This window comes from Neopsephotus bourkii, unplaced genomic scaffold (genome assembly GCF_033783945.1).
Source record: "Neopsephotus bourkii isolate Nb327-2 ecotype Australia unplaced genomic scaffold, CSIRO-AGI_Nbou_v1 NB_1234, whole genome shotgun sequence".
Lineage (NCBI taxonomy): Eukaryota > Metazoa > Chordata > Aves > Psittaciformes > Psittacidae > Neopsephotus > Neopsephotus bourkii.
In genome coordinates, this window is record NW_026901719.1 from 3,760,976 (window position 1) to 3,788,560 (window position 27,585).

The window sequence follows — 27,585 nt, forward strand, 5'->3', positions numbered from 1 at the left end:
TGTGCTTTACTAAAATTTTCATATAACCACACTGTCCTGGTGGTTCTGTTTGAGCAAATTTTTGTAACAAAGGTGACTTTTTAGAAATTCTAGCATGAGTGGTCCTTTAAGGACTTGTGTTATAGTTGTGGTTCACCTTTAAGGATTATTGTCTTCACAAGTGCTTTCTCTCGAATGAGATCAGGTAGTAGTATGCTTATGATTAAAATACACTCCTTTAGTGTGTAACTATTGATTTTTGCACAGCCAGGCTCAGTGGCCTAAGTACATTGCATCATAATGCTGAAAGTATGCTATCTTCTAGCAACTAGAGTGCAACTTCATATTAAATAATGTGTGTTTTAAACATTTAGAATATGCTTGAATTGCTAGAAGAAATGCCAAATGGAGTTCCACCAGAAAAAGTGAAAAGCTATATCTACCAGCTAATTAAAGCAATTCATTGGTGCCATAAGAATGATATTGTTCATAGAGGTAAGTGTGTAGCTCTCTGCATGGAAATAAGCCTAGGTAGGAATTTGCTTTCTAAAGGGAAAGATGTTACAGCTTGAAGTAATTTGCATTTGACATAAATATAAGCAATTGCTTTATATCAACAGGAAAAAAAAAAGAAGCTGTAAATTTGGCTGGCTCTTAAGTCTATTTCATGACTTCAGATCATTTTAAAACTCAGTTCGTCTACATGTAAAGCTTGCTGTCCAGTCTTTAGGATATGGTATAAATGTTTTATCATATGCACAGTGAAGTAAAACTGCAGTACAGACATTACCAAAGGAAAAGGATTTTTTTAAAACATTTCATGATGCTTAGTCATTTCACTTTTGAATGTGATAGTAGAATATTAGGAGGAAAATAACCCAAAACTTAAAGCTTGGTCCACCCTGTGTTTTACTTCTTAAGGCAGTTCCTCCCAGTTCCCATGAGTTTAGCTGTGTATATTTACTTTCTCCTCTAAGCTTCAAGCACTTAAATTGTACACACAAAGTGTGACTTTATCTAAATTGTATTTTGCTTTGTGGCCTTCCAAGAATAACATTTCTAATTCATGTTTCCAATAAATTAAATTTCCCATACAATATGCTATTTATATTTAAGACTGATGAAGCATAAGGAAGAGCCTGAAAATGTTTTGTAAAATATACTTAGAAAAATACAGCATAAATGGATACCACAATATCCATACAGGAATAAAAATAGAGGGGGCTTAAAGCTAGACAGCACATTTTTTTAAACAACGGACAAGAGGTGATCAAGAAGATCATCATAACTGAAAATGTTGAGCACAACACGTGTTTGATTGGTTAAGTGGGTGATTAAATGTCAGTTTTTTGTAGTATTTTGCAATATGCAGTATTCTGTATATTGGTTTGCTGCCCAGGAATATCTGCAAGCACCTTTTATCTTCCAGTATTTCGTTGGGAAACACTTAAAAGACTTCAAAAGGCAGAAAATTAATTCTGCATGTTCACAAACTGAATAGCTGGAAGCTGTTTCAGCAGTTGCTCTTGTAATGCTTTGTTTATGATTGCATGAATAACTCTAAATACATTATAATGAAATAATATTTGTTGACAAAGTTCAAAATTAAAAAGAGAAGTTAATGGCTTTTTTTTTTTTTTCATTCCACTCTGGTACTCCAGATATCAAGCCAGAGAATCTCTTAATAAGCCACAATGATGTGCTGAAGCTGTGTGACTTTGGTAAGTTCAATAGATACTTGCTTCTTAACCTCTTTAAAGAAAGTCTCTTGCAGTGGAGTTTTGCCTTATCCTCATAGCAGTTCTACAGTATGTGCAGTTTAAAACCCTTTTAGTGGTCAGAATTGGTTGCTTCTTCAGGTTGGTGGCTAGTTCTTTAATTCAAAAGACCTGTGGGCTTAATTTTCATGCCCTGTTAAACACCTGTATTAAAACGTAGATAGAAATGCTGCATTTATCTTTTCTTACATTTGACAAGGCTTTTACTAGCGGTGTTTTTGGCACCCAGCTGAAAAAAACACAGATGAGAAGCTGATTACGAGGCTACCAAAACTGTGGGTGTATCTGTCCTGTGTATTTAAAAGAATTTTTCATTGTTTAGCAAAGATAGAGTAAATTTACAGGTTTTATTTGTTTTTTGAACCACTGGCTTTCAATGACTGTTATGTGTGTAGTTATAGGTCAAATTTTGTGGTTACATTAATGAAAGAATAGCATGTCCACATATGATTAATGACTGAATGGTTGGAGCTTAGAGTCAGAGTGGTATATGTAATATTAACAGTGGTGTTTCCTGACCTGTAACTACCTGTTTAATGTCAGCTTTATGGCTTTGAGGAATCGGCACACAAACACAAGGCAAACTTTGCCCATGTGAGTAATCTCCAGAAGACAGCAGAGCAGCGTGTACGCTGTTCCAACAATCTATTTTTATTCTGAATGCTACATAAACACAGAACAAAGTATTTTTCCCTCTAAAAAGCTTACAGTTTGGCTTGGTAAATAAAACACAATTCCATAGTGCTACCCAAGGGCGCTTTTCATGAGTGGTTTGTAAGTTGTCATTTCAAGCCTCTGCAATTTTGAATGAAAAGAAGAACTGCAAAAAAAAGAAAAAAGATTGAAAGAGGGTTTTTAGGAACACAAAAAAGGCATTTTTCATTTGCAGCGCTGCTTATTTCTTGTAATCCTAAAGGCATTTTTGCTTAAGCATTCTGAAACAATAAACATTCTAGGAAAAGCCTTAGAAGTCTTTGTCCGTGTGAGTACTTTGAATTAAGGGCAATTTATTCTGCATTTTAAGGAACTTCACAGCTCTGACAGAGCACCAGGGTAGGGTGTGTGGTGCCCTCAGTACCTTTGCCTTTTTGGTGCCTTTTGTCTTTTTGTTATCGACAGACCTCCTGTCTGCAGTGCTGTGGCCACCCTCCCCTGGCAGCTCTATGCCCAGGCTACCGTGGCACCATTGCACAGAGCAGGTGGGCAGGTTTTTTCTCTTACCCTACACTCATTTTCAGTGCCTTGCCCCCCTTTCAAAGGAAACTCCTCTGGGGTTGGCAAGTCAGGGCTCTCCCACTGGGGCTGGTGTAGCATACACCTTGCTCCCTCTCTGCGCTAGCTTTGCGTGGTTAGGGAGCACAGGACCCAATCACTGCCTTTTGCAGAGTTTAACAACCCATCAGCAAGCGACACCTGCCCTTGACCAATGTCTGCTCCAATCAGAGCTAAGGGCATCACAAGCAAGAACACCCAGTGAGGTCCTCATGGGAACTGTTCACCCTCACCTGTCCATACGAAAGAGCCTTCCCTGGCCCTCGCACTCCCTCCCTCAAGTAACATTCACCATTAGAGTCGGTATATGCCATCAGCTAACAGATCTTTGCGTGTGAACTCATGTCAACATCCTCTGTGCAACAGTATTACAGGAAAATATAAAGCTGAACAAATGGTACAATTGTGTCCTGGACATCAGTTTTCTCACTAGATGATGTGAATTCTACTAGCAGTGACATTCACAGTCCATTGCTTTGCTCATACTGTATGCTCCAGCTGTGTTTTCCTTCTACGGTTGGAAAATACATGCAATCAGAATGAACTCATGGTGCTCAGCACAGTCTCAAGGAAAGAAGACTAAATTGTGGGAATTTCTGTTTTCTTATTGTTTATGTGTGTTAGTGTGAATTCTGATCAATATTTTATAATTAGTTGAATTTAAATTTCCAAGTAACTCTTATAATTTGGAATCAGTTTTAATTTTTTATGGCTAATTGACACTATTGCTGGTAGCTTAAGCTATTACTGTAAAATGTCTGTCAGAACAATATTAGCCACAAGTGTTTCCTGAACATGTACAGATTAGGAGATAAGAATTCACCTTATAAAATGTCTATGTACCTAACTTAATTCTTATTTTAAAACACAAGTACTTGTCACATACAGTGCCACATTCCTTACACGACAGCAAATACAAAGAACAGGTTTATGAATCCATCCCAATGTGTGTATAGAAGTAATTAGATGTTTCTGAATAGCACACTGGACAAAACAGTCTGAATAGAAAAGTTCATAAATTTTTAACAAAATAGTTCTTCATAATCTTTGTGCAATGTGTTCTGTACATATCGTGCTAGATAAAAATGAGACTGAATGTGGTGCTTGCCTGGACACATGTTGTGTGGGAGTCCTTTCTGCCAATAGGAGTGGAAAAAAGAGTACAAAATGCCGAATACAGAAGATGCATCTGACTGTTGGGAATAGGCTTTCTGATTAATGTGTTTGCTGTTTCAACACAATGGTTTCAGAATTACTTGTTTTAGCAATCTCTTAATCTCTGTACGATGTGTAAGAATAGAAATCATGAAACACAGGACTGGAAAAGACCTCAAGAAAATCTCTAGTTCTTTCACCTACTCAAATAAAGGATTAAGCATGTCTGTGTCATTCTTGACAGGTGCTCACTTAGCTTTCTCTTGAAATTCAGAATAATGGTGGTTACCTAGTGTTTCTAAGTTATCTATTAGAATCATAGAATGGTTTGGGTTAGAAAGGACCTGAAAATTATCTAGTTCAAACCCCCCTGCCATGGGCAGGGACACCTCACACTAGACCACATCACCCAAGGATCTGTCCAACCTGGCCTTGAACACTACCAGGGATAGAGCATTTACCACTTCTTTGGGCAACTTGTTCCAGAGCCTCACTCCTCCCACAGTGCAGAACTTCTTCCTTATATCCAATCTAAACTTGCCCTGTTTAAGTTTTAACCCATAACTCCTTGTCCTATCACTACAGTCCCTAATGAAGAGTCCCTTCCCATCATCCCTAAAGGCCCCCTTCAGATACCGGAAGGCTGCTATGAGGTCTCCACGCAGCCTTCTCTTCTCCAGGCTGAGCAGCCCCAACTTTCTCAGGCTGTCTTCATACGGGAGGTGCTCCAGTCCCCTGATCACCCTTGTGGCCCTCCTCTGGGCTTGTTCCAACAGTTCCATGTCCTTTTTATGTTGAGTACATTAAAATACTTACATGTCATTAAAATGTTAGAATGTTTTACTTTATGTCTGATTTAAATTTTACCTTATTTTCTCTATAAATTTTCTCTGTAAGAAATTCAGTCTTCTCCTTTATTCCTTACAACTTTTTTCTTGACATCTCTCTTACTGTGGTCTGAGCTGTTTAAAGTCTGTCCTTTAAAATTCTTATTTTGCTTGTTCTCTCTTTGTGCATCATGATGTATTTGCAAGTGCTATTGCTTTCATACTTGCTCTTACCCAAATCATCTTCTGTCTTGATCTTCTAATCTGTTCCTTCTCACTGTTTAGAGTTGGGTCTAATCTTCTCCGTAGTTACCTTCTCTTATTTTGTATCAAAAAATTGTTCCTGATAACCTCAGCACAGTTTGGAAGAAGAAACAATAACCTAACTCCACCACAGCAACAACAACAAAATAAGTCCTTGGGAAGTATTATGCCTTTTGAATTATCCTGTCCATCACCTTTCAGCATGGTGTCATAGAGTCAGGGTAGTAGTGAATCCATAGAATGGTTTCTTACATCACCCAACACTGAAGCCCATGACAATAATATTCCTTTGTCTTTCCACATCAAATCCATGCTGTGCCTTGCCTGTAAAATTGAGGGCTGATTTTTCAGACTATGTTAGCTGCTGGTGGTTTCTGGTGTATGACAAGATTCCAACAAACTGGCTTGGAGGGAGGAGGATGCATCCTTGACTTGTTGATTTTTCTGGTGCACATGAGGTTGTGGGCTTCTGGGCTCATGCATTACATTAGCACATGAGTTTGTTTGTACCATGTCACACCTTTCCTTATTTCCTACCTCCCTTCAGTTTGGAACTTCCCACTGTTCATTTTGGCAGTCCCAGTTCTTCAGTGTAGCTCCTGGTTATCTTCCCCCTCTTCTTTAAATACATGAATGAAAGAGTTTTCACAGACAAGATTACTCAGATAGGTCATGTAATTTGAAACAGAAACAGGGCTGCCTAACCAGTTCTAAATATAGTAATGTTTAGAAATTTACTCAATCCCAGTGTTAAAAAGTAATAAAAAATTCCTCTCCAGCTTTTCTCCTACAGTATTGGTAATGTTCATTAGACTTTATGGGAACAAAACAGAATTATTATTATTTTGGGGCAACTTTAAAATATCTGTTCCTCATACGTGCCTTTTACTTTACTAACTCTTGAAGATAGAGCTGTCTTGACAAAAACAACAGCTGTAACCTATGCCATTAACACATTTATCATTGTTTTCTCGAACCAATATTCTAATAATAATAATGGCTGGGCTCCTCACACAAAGCTGCCAAATGAGATACACTTTCAGAATTAAAAAAAAAAAAAAAAGGAAAAAAATAAAATTGCAACCTTACAACCAAAGTTGTGAGGAAAAAGAGATTTTGGCAGCTTCTGTGTAAGAACTAGGATATAAAGAAAAATGAATTTTGCATTGAAGTAGCACTTACTGATTCTGAAAATTAAATTATGCCCTATACCTCTGCAACACTGGAATTTTTTGTTCTTTCTCGTCACAATGAGGGAAAGACTCATAGGGATTTCACTGAAGGGAATTTTGGACCAAGTTTTAGCCATATCTTAACTACAGGTCAGTCAGTCTCACCCTCAGGGAGGGAGTGTCCTTAGATGAGAAGAATACATAGGTTCCTGACCAATTTAAAAATTTGAATGCAGTGAGACTGTGATAGTTAGGATCTGTGACTGGAAGAGCATTGTTTCTAATGTTATGAATTCTGCAAGCAGCATCTCAGTGATATTTTGTGGCAGTAGTTCAATAACTTGCATGACATACTGACAGGTAACTTTTATCGATCCATTTTGATTATGGCAAAGCACCATAAGTAATAGCAAAAGCCCACAGGCTTCTGAGGAGAGTACGCAAATAAGGCAGTCATTAAAACAGACATGCTCACTTTCACTGTTTTACCAATAAAAGCTTGCAATTCCGTAGACAAGCAATTATTGCAGAAATCGTTGTACACTAGGAGTTGTAAACAATTCACTTCTATATAAATAGGTGTGATCTCTCAACTGCCAAAATCCATGGTGTTAAACATGTTGTATTTAAAATAGGATATAATCTTTCACACTGTTTCATTGACAGGCTTTGCTCGTAATCTCTCTGAAGGAAGCAATGCTAACTATACAGAATATGTGGCTACCAGATGGTACCGCTCACCTGAACTCTTGCTTGGGTAAGTACAATTTGCAGAACTATGATGATAAGTCTTGACTGATTCTTTATATTATTTTTTTAAGCACCTTTTGTAAGATTTACCCTGTTGAGAGCTGTTGTTGATTTAAAGGGAATATTTCAAGAGGCTTTCAGATTTTCATTAATTTTTTTTCTGTTTCCAGTAAGTCAGTATGAATCATTGACATGTTGATCTGTCTTGAGCTGAGCAGTGTTTAACTGATTAAAATATAAAGCTGAATTTATAACAGTTGTAGTTCAGATTCCTGCCTGCCCATTCCCTTTATAAGAAGTTTCCATGGTAGTCCTGTAATTTAAGATACTCCATGAGCCTCATGATAGACGTCACATAGCAATGGTAGTGTACCTTTCATCACACTACGCTCCTCTTCATCCTTTCAGTCAAAACTATAATTTGGTTTTCATTTCCAGTTACCCTTTACCAGCACTGCTGAAGTGCTGGTAGAGGCTCAGAAGGATGATGCTAGTTTTTTACTAGACATGAAGAATTTATTGAAGGACATCATAAGGAAGGAGCAAAGGAAACAGATTTAGCATAGGATTTGTCACCTCCAACACTTGGTGCTGTCTTACTCCAGAAACAGGCAAGCCAGCTGTAACCGAAAAATATCTTGAAACAGAGGCTGAGTTGTTGGATTACAAGTTTCAAAAAGACAGCGAGATATGGTTTCAGTTCAATATTTTTCTAGTCTTTATTCTTTTTATATGCTTTTTCTTTTACATGAGAAGGATTCTCCAGTCATTCTGCTCAAAACCTAAAAATCCAACAGAGATTCTTGGAATGAGTTGGATGTTTACAATTTTTTTTTACAAATTCAATGAGCAAGAACTCAAGCATACAGAAAAGGAGTTGCATCAATCTGTAGTAGGAACAATGAACAACCAGAAGTATGTAATGCATTACCTGTTGTACAGTTGAGGTAGGCAGCTAAACAAATTTGCTGAGGAACTGAATCTTAGAGTGAAAATCGTGAACTGTCATAGAATCATAGAGTAGTTAGGGTTGGAAAGGACCTTAAGATCATCAAGTTCCAATCCCCCTGCCGTGGGCAGGGGCACCTCACCCTAGACCATGTCACCAAAGGCTCTGTCCAACCTGGCCTTGAACACTGCCAGGGATGGAGCATTTACCTTCTTTGGGCAAACGGTTCCAGTGCCTCACCACCCTACAGTAAAGAACTTCTTCCTTATATCTAACCTGAACTTCCCCTGTTCAAGTTTAAATCTACTCCCCCTTGTCCTATCGCTACAGCCTCTGATGAAGAGCTGCTCTCTGGTTATTCTCTATTTCTTCAGTGTCTGTGACTTTAGAATGAATGTCACAGTATTCTACAACTCTCTTCACACAAACTTCCACTCTCTACATTCCAATTTTGTCCTACATGTCTTACACAAACTTCCACTCTCTACATTCCAATTTTGTCCTACATGTCTTACAAACCATCTTCAAGTCTATAGTTTCTCCTGACTAGAGTATCTATGTTGCCTCTTCTGTTAAGTACCTTCATTGCTGACCTAGTATCTTTTGTTACTAGTAGTTTAGAATACAAGGCACCATCTTCCTTACCACACAACTTTGCTTGTGCACACAGACTACACATCAGAAGTCCTCCCCAAACCCCCTCCTGTTATTTTGCTCCAATACAGGAATTACCTATTTTATGATGCTTTCACTGCTTCCTCAACTGTGTTTTTTAAGAAATAGTTTTCAGGGACATTCTGTTTTCTCTCTAATTAAAAATTCCACTGTGTGAATGCTGCAACAAAGATTTTATATCATTTCTGTTCTCCCAGTGGCCAAACCCAGGATGCCTATCCACCTGTTAAGCATAATGGAAAAAGAAATGTAATGCAGAAATAGAGCAGAGTCATCAGCTCCTTGAAGAGCAGAGAAGTTAATGGTAGTTTAACTGGGAATGGTAACTGCTTCACAGTCAGAAAGACTATTCCTGTACGTAAGATTTTTTACAAAGGTAGCCAGATCGCTTGGGGTACTTGTGAATTCTGCTCCTGCTGACTCAAGCAGTGATATGTCAGGCAGCCCATGGCAGAAACAGAGGGTTTGGTATTTGAGGTAGTTTCTTTAATATCAAAGTCTATTTTTCTGTTTTGTAAGGAAGCAGGCCATGGGAAATATGGCCTGTAAATTGAAACAGCTCAGTAAGAAGACAGTGTCCATTAGCGAAAGACAACATTCTGTGTTCACTTTACAGAGCCCCTTATGGAAAGGCTGTGGATATGTGGTCTGTAGGCTGTATCCTGGGAGAGCTGAGTGATGGGCAGCCCTTGTTTCCTGGTGAGAGTGAGATTGACCAACTCTTTACCATTCAGAAGGTGCTAGGCCCGCTGCCAGCCGAGCAGATGAAGCTCTTCTATAGCAACCCACGCTTCCATGGCTTGCGGGTAAGAGAAAGCTTTATTCTTTTCATTATTTTATTTACTAACACAGTATTTACAGTATTGTCATTCTTGCTGTGAAAGTTCATTTACGTTGTGCATTACGTATTGCATGTGTTTCTGTGTATGTATAGGATATTTAGACTATAAGCATTCATAATTTAAAGTAAAATTCTGATCACACCAGTACTGAGTTTATAAATGTGTTATTTCTACTGCTTAAAGTTGAGTAAAAATTTTTCATTTCTTTTACTTTTTTGACATGCAAGTTACCATTTATACCTAGCTTAGCATTACCCTGCAAATGTGAAATTTAGTGGCATAGCTCTGTCAGTTCAAGGTATGGAAAATGCATGACTGCTGTCTTCATGCTGCTGTGTTGGAATAATCTAAGCCATAGATGCTGCTGGCAGAAGAGCATTTTGCCTTTTGACTTACAGTTGTGGAGAGTTGATGTAAGCCACGTGAGTAAAAAAGCTCTTCTTAGTGTTAGCATTGTTCCCCTTCCAGGGATTTGCTAATAACATGTAGTGACAGACACACTAGTGTGAAGAAGCTGCTCAAGCTGGTATGTGCAATATGGCAAAATCCCAGAAGCAATATACATAAGTAATAGCTCTGTTATCTTTAACAGTACCTAGTTAGTGATTGTACTCATGTTTCCTTATAACTCCGTTTTAGTTGGCATTTTTTAGTCATAAATGTTGCTTAAAGGTGAATGTTCTTGACAAATGGTCTGATATCGTTAGTGTAAAAACCCATAAAAAGGCATAGAAAGGTTTTAGAAGACCTAATCTGTGCTAAAGACTCAAGATTTGAGTTTTACCCTGTAAAAGAGAAAATTTAGAGAATGATAACGGGAAAGACAGGGGACCTGGTTGTGTTAAAGTGTCTTAAAAGTTGTCATTGATTGGATTTAGCTATTGATGATAACAAAATAAATACTTGGGTTAAGGTGTTATGATAATTATTTTAGGTATTAGGATAGCTAATTCCTAAGTTTTTGTTGAAGTTTGTAGATCTCCATTGGTGAAGGGTTTAAAACAATTACTAGATGAGCATTTCTTGCAAGTTCCTGTTTATATTTGATCCTGTCTAGAACAGTGGGATGGATAGGATTTCCTGTTTAAAAAATTTATAACCCCTTATCAAGAAAGCAATGCTTTAAAAGTTGTAAGCAAAATAAATTACTGGTTCTTCAACTATTTTACAGCAGTTTTAGTTGTGCAGTGTAATCTAATTTGGATAAATGCTCTGTAATGTCTGAGGATGAGATTGAAGTATATTTGTTTTGTAGCTTTAAAATACAGTAATTCAAGAAGAGAGCATGGGCTTAATGTGATTAACACAAGGTTGAGAGTTACAAGGCTCTGCTCTCATCCTGGATCAGTGGTTTATTACTTGCCCTCAAACATGTTGCTGCCTTCTTAGCTCCATCTGTAAAGTCAGGATGCTAGTGATGATGACAGTGACATGTGCCTTCTAATAGAGTATTTTTAAAACACTTAAGTAAAATCTAATTAATGGCTTAAAGATGAAAATACTGAAAAAAAAATTGTTTCTGAATGTGGTATTCAATAGTTACATCATGGAATTCATGCTATAAGACAACCTTAAAAGTACATTTTTCTGAATGCAGCATAGTGTTTAGTAGTGGAAGATTTTCTATTGCATAGTAGATAGAAGGTAAGCTGTAATCATGCAAATTATTATTTACAAGCTGAATCTGGCTCTGGGTATTCACAAGATTGAAGCTAGCCATGCTGTGGGATTGTTTATCCATATGTTTAGGTTTTGTGAATTTCTGCATTACTGTAACTGTGAGTACTGCCATACTATAGCATGGGATTTTTAAAATTCTAATACAAACACTCCAGCACCACATGCACATGTATACAGATGTACATTTACAAACTTTCTGTCTTTTCTGCTCATTTCCTCCAGGAATATATATATATATATGCACACAGTTTTCCTCAGTTCTGAGGTTTAGGGAGTACTAGTCATCTCTTTACAGTCCTTCTGAGGGAGAAATATCCATGGAATATTGAATGCCTAAGGAAAATAAAATAATATGGGATCATAAAGTACCAATAGGCTCATGCCTTTATGGAATGTGAGTGATAATGTAGAGCTGTAATTATTGTTCTACAAATAAATTATAAATAAGCTGGAGAATCTGAACAATTCCAGTGAATAGCTATCCCTTATTACCGCTTTGCATGGCTTTGGCACATTTTCATGTTTCCTTGATCATTCCAGATGTAAAATCTTCTTTATGATAGTCATTCTTCATGAAAACAAGTATGTTTTGCCATTTGGTTCATGTAAAAAAGTGGAGGGAGCATGGAAGCCACAATTCACCTAAATTGATATCTAAGATGAACACATCAGACTTGGACTTAAAAATTCTCAATCATTAGTAAGCCATTTCAAAAGAAAGCAGAGTAAAGAGAACATTATAGAGAATTATAGAGACTATTTAGGAACAAAACCATTTAAACTAATGTTCTTTCATTTTCCTTCAAAGCTCACATAATGTAATTTATGAAAAATAATGCTAGTACAAACAATTAGCAGCAATTCATAGTCGTCTAACACATGTATACAGTGCACATGCAATACAGTTTGCTTCCAAATAAAATGCATTTTTGGAAATGAGTGTTAATTCTGGGTTGCTCTTTAAAGCATAGGTTTGATGGTAATATTTAATCTGAGGAAGGTGATCATGTAAATATAGGCAAGCCCTAGATGTGAGTGCTGAAAAATGCAAAAGTGAAAGTAAAGGAACGAAAGTCTTCTGTACTTCTGCTCATTGGCATTTTTAGACCAAACATATAGTTCTCATCTGTTTTAATACCATAGCAAGCACCCATGTAAAAATTTTATCTTAATCTTTTGTTGATGTTTTGGTTTTGTTGCTGTTTGTCTTAATCACTGACTTGAATTTTATTGCTTTCTTGTATTTTCAGTGATTTTTAACCATAACTCAGTATTTTATGTAGGTATATTTTATGTATGACTTGAGCCCATTTGAGCATACAATGATGGCTTTCATGTACCTGTAGGCAAGAACACTATGTGCTTCCTATTGTCAGTATTCTTGCTTTGATGTCTTAGCTTAAGATGACTTTCTAGAAAATACTTAGTATGTGGATGGGATCAAGCCAGGCTGCAACTGAAACACTTGCATAGTATTAGGCAAATTCCACAACTGTCTGAACTGCTAACAAAGCGTCTGGATCTCAGTTGCATAGCTATGGATAAATGGTGATTAATGCAATAGGCTGGCTGATCGCTGGTTTGGTTTGGTTTGGTTTGTCTGTTTTCCAGTCTTCTCTGGTATTCAAATGCGTATTTCTCTAAAATCAGCATAAGTTAGATCCATGAGGGTTTTTATGCCTCTGTTGGAAATCCAGCCTTAATTTCTAATTCTGAAAATATTGGCATATATGTTTAGGTTTTAAACTTTAACTTACAGCACTGAAATGAGTTTATCTGTTTATTTGTTGTCAGTTCAGTGCAGTCAAGAAATGGATCTTTATCTGTTTCTTTTCAACGCATTGTACTTGATGATACATTATAGCAATGAAATAGCAACTTTCATTTGATAAGAAGAAAAATTCTTTGTTTTACTTTTGCCTTGCTAACAAAGCAAGAAAAAAAAAAATTAAATAATCTGTGCTTTATTTTCTTCAAATTGTTCGTGCCTCTCCTGTTCTTTCTAGACAGGGTTAGTTTCAAATACTGCCTTAATCAGGTTTTGTCCAGACTTTAGTTGACAAAAGATGCCGTCCAGCAGCATGCACTGCTTCTCATGGTGTTGCCAGTTCTTACTGCAGCATGACCGCAGGAGTAATCTTGAGTCTTAAACCTGTGGGGTTTTGATGTTTTTCACTCAAACCTTGATGGAAATATCTGTTAATCATTACCATTTATTTAATACTGTATTTACTCTCAAATTTTCTCAAAGCTATTTTTAATCTTTAAAAGTATGTATTACTTAGGTTATTTCTGATCTAACCTCCCACCTTTTGTTAATCATAATGACACAAGCACATTTATAAAACTAAGTTGATTATTTCTTATTTGAGAGAGGTTCCTTGACTGCCCTGCTGATCAAGAATTCTTTCTTTGGTTGAGCAAATGCACGTTATACATGAACAATTGTTTTCATTATAATGTTGTTTTATTGTTTCATGAATCACTAACTTTTTCAGTGCCAATGATTCCCATTAATTACATGCCTTGATTCATTATGTGGTTTCTGTTTTTGAAATACCGTATTCATGTATACCTCATTTACATTGCCAGTATATTTATGCTATATTATTTTTACAGTTTCCAGCAGTCAATCATCCACAGTCTTTAGAGAGAAGATACTTGGGAATTTTAAGTGGTGTAATGCTTGATCTTATGAAGGTAGGAAAATGTGGTTTATTTTCTGTCTGTAATATGTAGGGAAAGATGAGACTTTTTACATTTGTTTCCCAATATAATACACCGTAAAAGTACCTGTGAACTTCCTCTGAGATATTTTGGTATCACTATTGTTTCTAGCAAGGCTTGATGTTTCCCTGCAAGTAAGGAAGAAACACCCCTTGCAAATGCCAAGAGAGTGTTCAAGTTGAACTGATTTGATAAACAATATATAATACAGAAAAAAGAATCACCATCATTTGCAGCAGTATGCATTCACATTGACATACATTCAGATGCACAGGTCACCTTAGTAATGCTGGAGTATGAGCTCTCAACCAGTTAAAAATTTCGGTAAATCTACAGAGTATTTAGGCTAATCTGAGTTGGTTGGTTGGTGTTGGAATAGCATGAGGATGTGGACAGTTGTCAAAGACAAACTTGAAGCACAGTATTTACTTTTTTTTTTTAATCTAAGCCCTTAATCTGCCTGCCTTCCCTCACCTCTACACAGTGTGTATGCTAAATTACTCTTCAGTCCTGTTTTGGAACAAGTCGGCTAGTTACCCGTGGCCAAAGTAGGACATGGTCCTGAGAGAGTTTCTTACACGTGATTAGAGTAAACTGGCTGCCCTCAAAATGGCCAAACATCATAAAGCATAGTGCTATATATTTGTGTCATGTTTCCGGGTATGCAATATGTATTACTGTTTTTATTATTATACTATAAAAGCATCACATGGTAAGCTGCAGTACAACCCTCCCATTATTTCATCCACTGTAAGCTGAAAATAGAAGTTTATAATGTCAAAAATTAGGTTTAGAATCACAAGGGTACCACCTAAGAATTAAAGGCAATCTGGGACAAGCATGAAGCGTGGCTATGGCTAATGAATTCTAAACTGAATGAGTGGTCCCAAGCCCATCTGTGCCAGTGGTCTTGGAAACCAAAGGTCAGCTGCTTTGGGGCATACTTGTGTGTTTACTTGCTTTTAGCAGTACTGATGCAGCCAGCAGAAATACACCAAATTTGCTCTACTCTTTTCTTCAACGCAACTGGTTCAAATTGCTTTCATTTAATCTCCCTGCCTCTTGAAAAGAGTCAGCATAGCTTTTATCTTGATTTCATGGAGTCTGCAAAATGAGGTACCTCAAAACCTGCTGGTTTTGATATTATACATTCTCTTCTATTTTTTAATTCACAGACACTTTTTTCTGGTGTCATGGTTATCTGTAGCTCGAGCTGTAGTAGCAGGTATTGCAGAACAGCAATTTCAACATCATTCTTCAGACAACTGTTACACATGCTGGTGTGAGGTTTATTTTAATTTTATCCTAATTTTTATGTTATATCTCAGTGCCTTCTGGGTTCTTTTGGTGTGATTTAAAAGTTACAAAGTTGTGAAATGAAGAACTGGAATTTTAGGGAAGCAAGTTTTCTGTCTGTATTTCTCCCTGTGAGGTGGGAAAGGTCAGGGATTCTATACAGGGGATACTTTGTTTGACCTACATTACCTACTTCAGGACTTGGGACGTTTGAAAGAATAAGCAAAAGACTACAAGGAACAGAAAAGACTTGTGGTAAAGTTGCATGCTACAAATGCTGCGAATACTTTGCTATATGTCTGTCTCTTCTCCAGACACTGGACAGTCTGGCACATGTCCGTGCTTGGTGTGTTTCTCATTATCTGCATTCCCAGGGATACCTCAGATCTGATTACTAGATTACTCAGTAACCTACACTTCAACTTATGCAACCTAAAGTAAGGAGTTATTGATGTATCTCTGTTTAGAGAGCATTTTGGGGCAGGACTAATGAAGAGACACGCATCTGGCCCTGTTGTTTTCTTACTCCTTCCATGTTCTTCACAAATCATGCTGTTTTTCAAGTATGTATTTTGGTGTTGGAAGCATGTGATGACTTGGGCAAAAAGACATTGAGTATTTCAGTCTTCTTTTTATATCATCTGTCATCCAGTTGTCTCCCCTATTCAGCTGCAGACATGCATTTACTCTGAGTAGTTAACTACTAGAATATTTGTAGAACCCCTTCCTTCTGCCCTCGGTGTTCTTCATTTGCCTCAGCTCCAGCTGGACTCGGGCCTTTGAAAGTGGCCTAACTTTTCTGCTAACACAATGCTTTTATAGTCTTCGCCTTTGTATCTTGTCCTTGATTCTAGCTCTAATACATTCCCATTTTGCATTTTTATTCAGTAAGAAACTCCCTGTTTAGCCAGCCTGACCTTCTGCAAATTTTTGAGATCTTCTGTACAATTAGATGATTTGTTACTGAACTCTCAAAAAATTTCCAAAAAAAATCAAGTGGCTTTCTTGCATGCCTTTGATCTAATGGCAGTTTTTCAAGAGTTTTTGCACATTAATTCCTTATAGAAGATGAAGTTTGCTATCCTGGCTCCCATCCCTGGTGCATCTCTTCCCGTCCTTCCTTTGACTCCTAACTGTAATCATCTCATGGTCACTACAGACTATCTTCTTTGATTTGTCACCAATATTTTACTGTTGGTGAGCAGCAGGCAAGTGGAGTGAGGTTTTACCCATGGCTGATTTGCTTCTCCAGCAGTTACACTAGGAAATTGCCACCACGATAGTTTAGCAATCTTGGTCTGTAGTCACTAATCACTGTAGTGGTAGTCACCAAGGAGGAAAGAGAAGTTAATCGTTCAGTACAGTTTGTCACTTGAGAAAGCAAGATGCTGCATATCATATATCCAAACTACTCAGGAATGTAGCTTGCCACTTGCTCTATTACCTGAGCATTTTTCATTTTGAAGTGCCTAGATCCTGTGAAAGGAAAGACAGTTTGTGGGTAAGTAGCCAAATACAGTGTTAATGCATATATACATACATGTATACACAGTGTTGTCATCTATTCAACCTATGTAACCCTTAAAAAATAGCTATTCTTTTTACTTAATAGCCATTCAGCCTTTTATCCTTGCTGACAGTAGTGTAAGTTCAAATATTCCAAAATAAGTTTTGCATTGCCCTGTTCCTGTAAGAAATGTTTCAGACTCCTCAGAATAGTTCTACCAGGTGTACTTGAACCCTAGAAGTAAAAACCAGAACTCTTACATTTGTATATTTTTTTAAATACTAACTTCAAAAGATTATTTTTGTTTGGATAAGAATGTTACCATATGCTTGTTCTGTTTGTTAAGCCTGTTTCATTGTAGCATTTGTTACTGGTAAATTTAATATTTTTCATTCTAAAAAACATTTTTGCAAGGTATAGCTTGAAAAAATGTTTAAAATATATATGATTAAAACATGTATAGGTATATACATAAAACATATTTTAAATTTTTATCTATTTTTGTATTCTAAACATTTTAAGCACATATATATATGTATGCATACATATATTCATTATGTACATATAGATGTTTCATTATAAGCAAGGCTGAGAGCTTCCATCTCTTAAGTAAACCATAGGGGTTTTTTAAGTGTTTATCTTGTAGACTGTGTAGTTTAATGTAACATGAAATTATTTTACCGGTTGCATCTAATCACAGAAACTCTGTGGATTAAAAAACTGTCCCAATACTGTTCTGAATTTTGTTATATTTTTTGCTGATGCGAATACAGATACTAACATTTAAACTTCGGGATTTGTTTTCCAAAGAACTTACTGAAGTTAGATCCAGCAGACAGATACTTGACAGAACAGTGTTTGAACCATCCTTCATTTCAAACCCAAAGACTTTTGGATCGCTGTGGGAGCTCACCTTCACGGTCAGCTAAAAGAAAACCTTACCACGCAGACAGCAACACATTATCTAACAGGTAAACGTAATCGTGTCACTGTCATTACTGACATTTGGTCTGCCAATGAGTTGCTATCATGCTTACATAAACCACCATCTACAAGAAAAGTAGTCATTTGATGGCTTAGGCCTATTGAGACATATATACTGTTCCATGTTCACTGTCTGAATAAAGGAAGTAGACACAGTTTTACTGTATTGTAGCTACTCAATCTGAAATTTTTGCTAGCTTTTTGCATCAGGCTGAATGCTTTCTGTAAAAAAAAATATAAATAAATAAATAAAGACAACATTCAAGCCATTTCTGCATATGACAAGGAAAATTAAGTCGGTTTACCTGTCTTGAAAACATGTTAGCCTTTTTCTTGAACAACACTAGCAATTTTGTGGCTTGGAGGGTGCCTGAGATTCCAAAGGAATGCTCTTTTCTTTGGAATGCTGCCATTATTGTACATGTGGAAATCTGTCCAAGGTTTTGATATTTGAAAGTTCAACATTTGCACAGATTTTTAGCAGCTAAGTGTCCTGAAAACTGTGTGCATTGGTCATACTCCAGATTGTGGGTGAACAGAATTTTTCTGTTGTGAGTCAAGTGTAGTCTACTTGAACTTAAAGCAGCATGTATTTGCTCGGTAACTCCCTTGTTGGACCCACATAGCTTGAGAGAAGCCAAGTGGTTTTAATACATCAAGGAACCAGGTTTACTGGTGGATAGAGACTTCAGTACAAAAAGCCTCATGTTATTTCTCTGACGAAAGTTTTCATAAAGGCCACCTTCTGAAGTATAGCAGAATAATAGTGGATTTTAATTCTAGCCATGTTTTTTGATGTTTCTTTCTGTGAGAGTGAAAAAAATTACCCTTTTTAAGATTTGGGATGATGGAATATACACTCCATACTTTTTCAGAGATAAATACCAAAAAGCTTTAGCTGCTCCTATAGATAGGAGATATCTTCTTAGGAGAGAAGTTTTACCATTAGAGATGTGGCGTCAGAAAGAGGTCACATCAAAACATAGATCCCTGGGGAACTTCCTGCCTAGAAGGCTTGCCCAGCAGCTTGATTTAAAATTACTATATTCCTTATATTTCTAAGTTAAAAAACAACAACTTCATTTTAACTAAAAAATATTTTAAACTGTCATTAAAATTGCTAATTTTTTATAAACTGTAATAGAGTAATACAAAAATTCTAGGTATGTAAATGGCTAGCATTATCCACTTATAATTGTCAACAAGATCAACAAAGGTACAAACTCATCTGTATAGTGAGCTTTTGCTTTAACACCCAGTAATATCTCTGAGTTACAGTATCATAGATTTGATACAGAAATAAGTCAACTATAAGTTAAGTTAACCTGGCATGCCTAGATCCATCAGGGCTAACAAGAACAGCTACAGAATTGTTCAGACATGGCTAGCTTGCAGTGCCACAGTAAGTTCAGAAGCAGAACTGGTTTTATGCCGGAAAACCAGAGATAATAAATCCTGCTCAAATAAATTCAGGCTGAGTGTTTGCAGAACCAACTCATATCTCAGTCCCATAATCCCAAAACCAAGAGCTGGAAAGCAGAGTAGAGGTTAAGGACATCACTAAGTAGCTCTGGACCAAGTCAGTCTGATTGCTGAACATCTTGGATGCAGCTTTGGAGATGAGCTAGTGTGCCAAGTTCCAAAACAAGCTGGCGTTCCTGTGGTAGACATGGGTTTAGGTTTGATGTTGCAGGGCTTGCTCTGCTGATCTGAGCTGAGGCTCACTCTATCTGGATGTCTTTACCAGCACAATAACCTCTTTTCCCCTTCCCCTCCCCCTCCAAAGCAGACATATATTAGATGGCCTGGAGCATTGATTGTATCGAGTTTTTTTGACACTGCTGACATATTCTATTGTCCTACCTTCACTTTGATATGCCAGGTGTATTTAAGATTTTTTTTAATGAATATACAGCTGATTTTCATAATGTGGTGCTTACATATTGATGTGCACATATATTACTCACATGCATAAATGTGTAAATATATGTTGGAATTTCTATGATTGGATTTTATATCCTCCTATTTTAGTTTGTCAGGAAAATCCATTAGCCAAAGCTGAGTTTTTTCCATCAGGGTATAACCAGAAAGAAACAACAATGTACTAACACTTGCAAATCTGTTAGTTGAGTGGAGCTTCTGATGCCTGGTTGGCAGTATTTGATCTTACTGCAGTTAAATTTTGTGGTTTTAAATGGCAGCTGCTTTCTGAAATGAGTATACTTGTGTTGAAATTATTATATCATGAATATGTAATATGGTATATTAATGCTTCTTTATGCATTTTAATGTAGAAATCAAGCCAGCAAAAGTTCTGCTTTGCAGTCACACCACAGATCAAACAGCAAGGATATACAGGCGCTAGGTGCTGGTGGGCCAAGAGAAGAAGGTCTTCCAGCAAATGAAAGCTTTCTAAATGGAAACCTTTCTGGAGCTGCACATAGTCCAATGCATGCAAAAATATCAAGCAACACACCTGGATCTGGCAACAAGGATCTAGCCAATAATAACATGCCACATCTTCTCAGCCCAAAGGAAACAAAAGCAAAAACAGAATTTGATTTTAATGTGGACCCGAAAACTTCTGATGGTTCAGGCTCAAAATACCTGAAGTCTAACACCAGATCTCAGCAGAACCGGCACTCGTTTATGGAAACTTCTCAAAGCAAAACAGGGACACTGCAACCTGGTGATAAGCACAGTCGCCATAGCTATATTGATACTATCCCGCAGTCTTCTAAGAGTCCTTCTTATCGGACAAAGTCAAAGAGCCATGGGGTTCTGACAGACTCAAAATCTGTGGGCAACCTCTCTGAGGCCAGGGCCCAAGCTGCAGAACCAAACAGCAGTAGGTATTTTCCATCCAGCTGTATGGACTTGAACTCTCCTACCAGTCCAACTGCTCCTCGACACAGTGATAACAGAACTATGCTCAGTCCATCCGGAAGGAATAACCGCAGCGAGGGTACCCTGGACACCAGAAGACCACCAACAAGACACTCCAAAACAATGGAGGAGTTAAAACTGCCAGATCACATGGATGGAAGCCATTCCCACTCTCTGTCTGCTCCACATGAATCTTTTTCCTATGGTCTAGGTTATACCAGTCCTTTTTCTTCACAGCAGCGCCCTCATAGACACTCTATGTATGTGAGCCGGGACAGAGTGAGGTCAAAGGGCTCAGAGGGTGGCTTAAGCGTAGGGCAAGGGATGGCAGCCAGAGCAAACAGCCTGCAACTGTTATCTCCACAGGTGCAGCATAAGTCACTCACAAGATCTGTTGGCTCATCACGAGAAGACTGTACGGATGATACTAACAGGGTTAGTTCAAAATGTTGCCTATTATGGAAGGCTTCTCTTCCTCTCTGTAGTTCATGTGGGACAGTGTCCTGCTTTCTGTCTTCTGTTTGCAGTTATTTATTTATTTGTCATGTTGTAAGGAAAAGGATGTTGGGGGTTTTCTGAAGGGCTAAGCATTTCAAGTGCAAAATGAGAGGCTGTTTTAAAAAAATGGTCTATGAATACCATTCTCTTGAAGTACTGAAATGTAAGAATAGAAAATTTTATTTCTGAAGTTAAAATTTCATTAGTAGTTCCTAGTCTTTACCTAGATTGTCTGATGTAGTTTTTATCGTACTGTTTTGCTTAATTAACCTTATTTGTGTTAAGCTTTTCTTGTATGTATTTCTGTTTGCATGTATTTCTGTTACGAATGCTAATGTTAATTTTTGAAGTGATATTTTCACGCACTTACAGCAGGAAGCTATTGCTGAAATGCCATAAAGGAATGTCAAAACTTTCAGTATCTGTTTTGCTTAGTATGATAAATAACTGGGTTAGCCTAGAGGTCTTATGTTGGAGAAGCCACTAGTAAATTGATCCCTTACAGGGATTATTGTCACTAGATATCATGTTATGTTTTACTGTGAGCATTATTTAATGAGTAGAGGAAGGGCTAGTTCTGCTATTGACTTACATTCCTTACACAACACTTCTGAATTATCTGATGCTTTACACACCAGATGTGTAAAGATGACTGCATTTGTCCACATATCTTTAAATTGCCCTAATATTGATCAAAATTGGAGCAAAATGGTGCAGAGAGAAGTACAAAAATGTTTATTTCTCTATATGTACATCTGTGACTTCTAAGGGGAGAACACCTAGTACAGATTTGTTGACAAACTGGAAGAAGTCAAAGAGCTGCAAGTATTATTTAAGGTCTAAAATCATGCTTTATTATGAGAGACTGAAAAACTCTTCCTACTTAGTTTATGTATAGGTGACTTGATAGTGGTCTATAAATACCATTAAAAAGTCTTCAGGTAGCAGTTGCCTCTTCATTCCAGTAGGGCAAAAAAAGGTGTGATATTTTTTTTCGTACTTACCACATATCCTCCATTCAGGACTGTGTGTATTCACACACAAGGAAAGATCTCACTAAAATAGGAGAAAATACAACAACAACAACAACAAAAAAAAAAAAAAAAGAAAACACTATTTAGAAAGGATTACAGCAGCTCCATTTCAAAACTTTTTTTTTGTGTGTGTAGTCATTTCTCATTTCAGTCAGGTTAAATGTTACATATTCTTTAGGATGTTACTGTAAAAAGGCAATAGTACCAACATTCTGACGTTTGATTTGCTGAAGGTTTTGATTATAAAAGCTCATGCTACCTTGTATTCTTCGATGCATTAGGATCTTTTTCTGCATTATGGAGCAGATATTAATTCGATAAGTAATTTAGATTTAATTTCATACTATGCAGAGGCAGATTGTTTTTATCAGACCATTATTTGTTTTTTGATAATTGATTGAGAAAATTTATTTTAATTAGAGAAATTGATGTGTATCTAATAGCTTAAGTTTTTGTTCATTTTCATTTGCTTTGGAATGCCTGATCATTTGCAAAGAACTTACCTTTATGGTCAGTATTTTTAAAATTAAGCCTTAATTCTCTATTTCAACCATCAGAAGTCTGAAAGGAGAAATACTCTTCTGAAAAGGATGGCAAGTCTGTAAATTCGCAAAGCTGTTTTTGTTTGTTTACACTACTTTCAATAACAAATCAGGATTAAGTTGTCAATCTTCTCATGACTTGTAAAGGCATTTTCACAAAGAAGGCATTCTTTGGCTTTTTCCTACCCTTCCCCCCTTTCTTTTCCTTCTGCATTAGAAATCAGAGAACTTCAGTTCCCTCAGGATTACTGAACTAAAAAAACAGGAATAACATCAGTGTTCTCAACGATTCTATATTGGTTCCCTATTAATTTTTTTCTAGTCAGGTCTGCTGGTTCTCTCTCTCTCTCTGCTCATATTTTGTGAAGATTCCTCTCATCCATGTTTCGAGTTTCTCACTGGTTTCTCTTTAGCGCTACCAAGTCTTTTTAAAGAAAAACATTCTTTGTTTGCTATATTTTACTTAAAAAAAAAAAACCAAAAACCAAAAAACAACCCACAAAGCAGACTTGCATTCCATATTAGTTTTAGGGCTTTTCAAGTGTCAGTACACCACTTGCTTAAAGGGTTCTTTTTAGTTTTAATTTAAATGTACACAAAAGGGGGCAAGCAGAAGAAAATCAAGCACAAGTTGCTATTGGTGCCTGATAATTGTAACAACTGCTGACAAAGAAGAGATGTCTTACACAAGCAGTAATCTAATCAAGTGCTTCCACCTCTTGCAAATTTTACAAGTATCAAACTGTGATTTAAATCAGTGCTGTAGCTGCACTTCCCGTCTTGGCACAGTTTCTAGGGTTGTGTTATCTGTGACAGTGAGACCAGATCTTCATTAACAGAAGGCAAAATAGATTTTGAGAGTCACTTGTAAAGTGAATTGAAATAACAATTTTTAATTCTGGTTGGGCTTTTTTTGTGCATTTGTTTTTTTAACCTTTTTCTTGGACATTGTAGATTTAAATTCTTACAGGGGTTTCATTAGTTGCCTGTGGGTTCTTGTAGAGAGCATTGAATTTTATCTGTTTGGTCCATGCTGCAGCATTTAAGAGTGGAGTTAAATCCTATTTCCTGGCAAATTACATAGATACGGATGTTTCTAAGGGCTTACTTAAGCTTTTGCTTAAGTACTTCCAGGAAGTACTGCATTCAGTAGAGTAAGTTAGAGGTTATGATATTCTTTTTGCTATCCTGTCTGACTTAATTGTTTAGCTTACAGATTTCTTAGTTCAGGAACACCTCTTATTTTGCATAAAGTAGAATTTGTGACTGTTGGTACCTCTGGGTACTGCTGTATAACAGGTAATACGAGAAAGTGCTTTAGTGTTGCAGTTGTCAAAATGATATGCATTTCCTGTTTGTGTTTTGAAGATTACCAGTAGCAGAGTGACCAGATTCTGTCAGAAATTAATTTAGCAAGGCCTCCAGTAAAAGATTCCTCCACAGATGTTACAGCTGTGGTTCATTCACGGCAAAAATCTGAGGGTCTGAATCATGCTTGGGACTTTAAAATTACAAGTAGGAGGGAAAATTTTGTCAGTGTCATTTTGGAAAAAGAAAGCAAGCAGCAAAACCAAGTAATTGTTGATTACATAGTCTCTGAGTTAATATTGACAGTTATTAATACCATGAAAAGAAAATCATATGTGGTTAAGTTTGGGGTTTCTTGCTTATGTATGTTGGTTAAAAACTGCCAATCAGTTTGTAATCCTTCATTTTAAAGAATTGATCCTTCTTTTGTTTAGGGTGGGGCATATCATGATCCACACTCAGAAGATGGAGCATCTACTAAGGAGAATAGAATTCTGTATAATGACCCTGTTCCGAGAAGAGTTGGCAGCTTTTACAGAGGTAATTTTATGGTGGATCTTTCCAAATTAATCAGGAATTTTAACATGGATTGTAATGTAGGTAGTAGAAATTGATACAGTGAAGTATCATGAGCAACTAAAAAAAAAAATCATTGGAAAAAGAATTGTTAGCTCACTTTCAGAGACTTGAGTTGACCCGCTAGGTTTTATGCAGTAGCTGTACTGGTATCATATTATTTCTTTCCAAATGATAACTTACTTTGATTGAAAAGTATATCCAGTGCAGTACCTTGTAAAGCAAAAGGTAATTTATCAGGGGAACTTGAACAAAATAAATCAGTATTACCAGAGTAAGCAGTTCATTAATGTTTTTCATTCATATTTTACATTCTTATTAACACTGTATCTAACACATTTTTACTTGTAACACATTACATACATACTGATCTATTTCAGATACTGTGGTGCATGGAACTGTAATGCTAGGTTTTAACTGCTCAAAACCTAGGCTCATTTATTTTGTTCAACTTACTAAAAATCAGGGTTTCCTACAAGTAAAAGCACAGTTATATAATCCCAGTTAAGGATAAATAATAGAACAGGACCATGTATGTCCATATATATTTTTGTGTATGTATGTGTATGTATATAAATACACACAAATAGATATTAATCATAGAATCATAGGCTGGTTTGGGTTGGAAAGGACCTTAAAGCTCACCTAGTTCCACCCCCCTGCCATGGGCAGTGACACTTTCCAGGTTGCTCAGACCAGGTTGCTCAGAGCCCCATCCAGCCTGGCCTTGAACAGTGCCAGGGATGGGGCAGCCACAGCTTCTCTGGGCAACCTGTGCCAGGGCCTCACAACCCTCACAGTAAAAAACTGTGATTTCTATTATGGTACTCAAAAGATGGTGATTCCTGAGCAGCTGCCTCATGGCTAAACCTGGGTAATCCTCTTGAAAAAGACAAGGCTGGTAAGAAGCTAATTACTGCCCTGCAAGTGTTATGAGGCTTGTGAGACTCCCCTGAACCTTAAGAAGTCCCAATCAGCTACAATTTGATTATGAGTCACCTAATAACCTTAAGTAGAGACACAAATCTCCCACTGATCCTCTTCAGGTTGATCAGTTTGCTGTTGACGTGATTTAGACATGTTAAAATCTGCAAGTCTTCGCAAGTGTCCCACTGCAATCTTAAAACCAGTGTACAATATTAAAGATTGTACTTTTTTAAGCAGTGCTTTTGAGTATAAGGTTTTACAGCATATGCAACAGAGAATCCTTAAAGATCCTCAATCCTAATTGCTTTTCTTAATTTTTAAAATACTTTTAAATTTGGACATGGATTATCCTTTTTTATATGTAGCAAAACAGAAGTTCCAAGGAAGAATGACTTTCCATAATTCATGTGTTGAGGGAACTGTAGGTCTGAGGTTTATTCAGTTCCTTATTATGAACTAGAGGTTTCTTCATCTTTAACAGTATCTATGAAACAAATATATTTTAGTTTAAAGACTTAATTATTGGTTTTGAAAAATGATACTGTATTTAAATAATACATTGATAACAGTATATGCAAAAGCTACTGAAAGAAAAGATCATTATGAAACTTCAATAAAATCTTACAGATTCAATTTTGATAGCTAATGTAGTGTGATGCTGCAGTGATGCTGCAACTAGTGTCTGATCAGTTTTTAATCCAATGCAGGTATTTCTGGTGATATTCGTAATTCTAATAAATTTATGTTCTTGGTATGTGTAACCTGCTTTCAAAACCACAGTATGTCTGCTTGAAAAACATATAATACCTGATTTTAACTATTCCATTTTTAATGAGTAATTCTTAATCCTATCTATGTTAAAATCCAAAGTATTTTTTTTTCAGGATGGGTACGACTTAATTTTTAGTGTCTAAGTGAAGACAAAGTGTAAACTGTAGTACTTTGTGTTTCAATAACAGCATTCCAGTGTTTTATTCTATTTCCTGTTTTTAAATATTGATTGCACTTCTGGCTCCCTACAGATAGAAATGTTCTCAAATCCAGTAACAACTTCCCCAGGTTCTGATGATTGTTTCATTTTACACCTAATACTATGTTGCAAGTATCATAAAGCAACAGATTTCCAAATTGTAAAAAGAGTGTGGGGTTTTTTTTAGTCATACATAAAATGCAACTGTGTCCTCACTCTCTTGTTTCTGTAAAAGAGGTATAAAAGAAGCAGACAACTGCAAGATGGGATTTTTGGCAAAGCTCAGGATATCTTGTTTGTTATTTCCCTGTTCAGTTCCATCTCCACGTCCCGAGAGCACATACATAGAGAATAATGTGTCAAACAGAACCTCTGTGTTACCAGCAGACACCAGCACGGTGGGAAACCACTCAAAGAGACAAACCACCTTTGATACTTGGTGAGTTGTTACTTACACAAACGTGTAGAGAATGGCAGGAAAAAAAAACAGGATTTTTAACAGGAGGGAAAAAAAAAAACCACGTTTTTCTCCAAGTCTGCAATGACCTATCCGTGCTTAGTTGCTTCCTCTGACTATACTGATATAACATTGCATGTTTTCTGTCCCCCTTTGAGCAACAAGAAATACTTCATTGCACCATCACACTCAATGCATTAAAGATTATATGCTTTTGTCCAGTCTTTCCTGAATTTTTCACTATTAAATCATTGATTAAAGATAATAGAAGGTGCTTGTTTGCATATAGTATGGATAGCAATGCTGTAGCTTCATCTGTGATTCCAGAAGCATGAATTGTCAGATAAATGGAAAAGATATGAAAATGCATGTTTCCATATCAAAAATAGGACTGTACTAATGAAGAATATAATATTCACCCTACAATGGGGACTGCTGCTCTTTTTGCTTACGCACCACAGAAGGAAATCTGTACATTCTATGGAAAAATGGACTAAGTTGCATCTTACTGGCATATATTGAATTTAAAA

The 27,585-nt window shown here is 36.7% G+C and overlaps 1 protein-coding gene across 2 annotated transcripts in view; it reads left to right on the forward strand.

Annotated features, from left to right (window-relative positions):
- CDKL5 (cyclin dependent kinase like 5) overlaps positions 1–27,585 on the forward strand; it is a 135,670-nt gene that overhangs the window by 93,475 nt on the left and 14,610 nt on the right. For both annotated transcript variants that reach the window (XM_061364536.1, XM_061364537.1), the window contains exons 6-14: positions 354–474; positions 1,641–1,700; positions 7,114–7,204; positions 9,438–9,627; positions 13,963–14,043; positions 17,684–17,844; positions 20,152–21,178; positions 24,560–24,665; positions 26,914–27,037. In XM_061364536.1, coding sequence (XP_061220520.1) covers positions 354–474; positions 1,641–1,700; positions 7,114–7,204; positions 9,438–9,627; positions 13,963–14,043; positions 17,684–17,844; positions 20,152–21,178; positions 24,560–24,665; positions 26,914–27,037 — 1,961 coding nt within the window. The remainder of the gene's footprint in view (positions 1–353; positions 475–1,640; positions 1,701–7,113; positions 7,205–9,437; positions 9,628–13,962; positions 14,044–17,683; positions 17,845–20,151; positions 21,179–24,559; positions 24,666–26,913; positions 27,038–27,585) is intronic.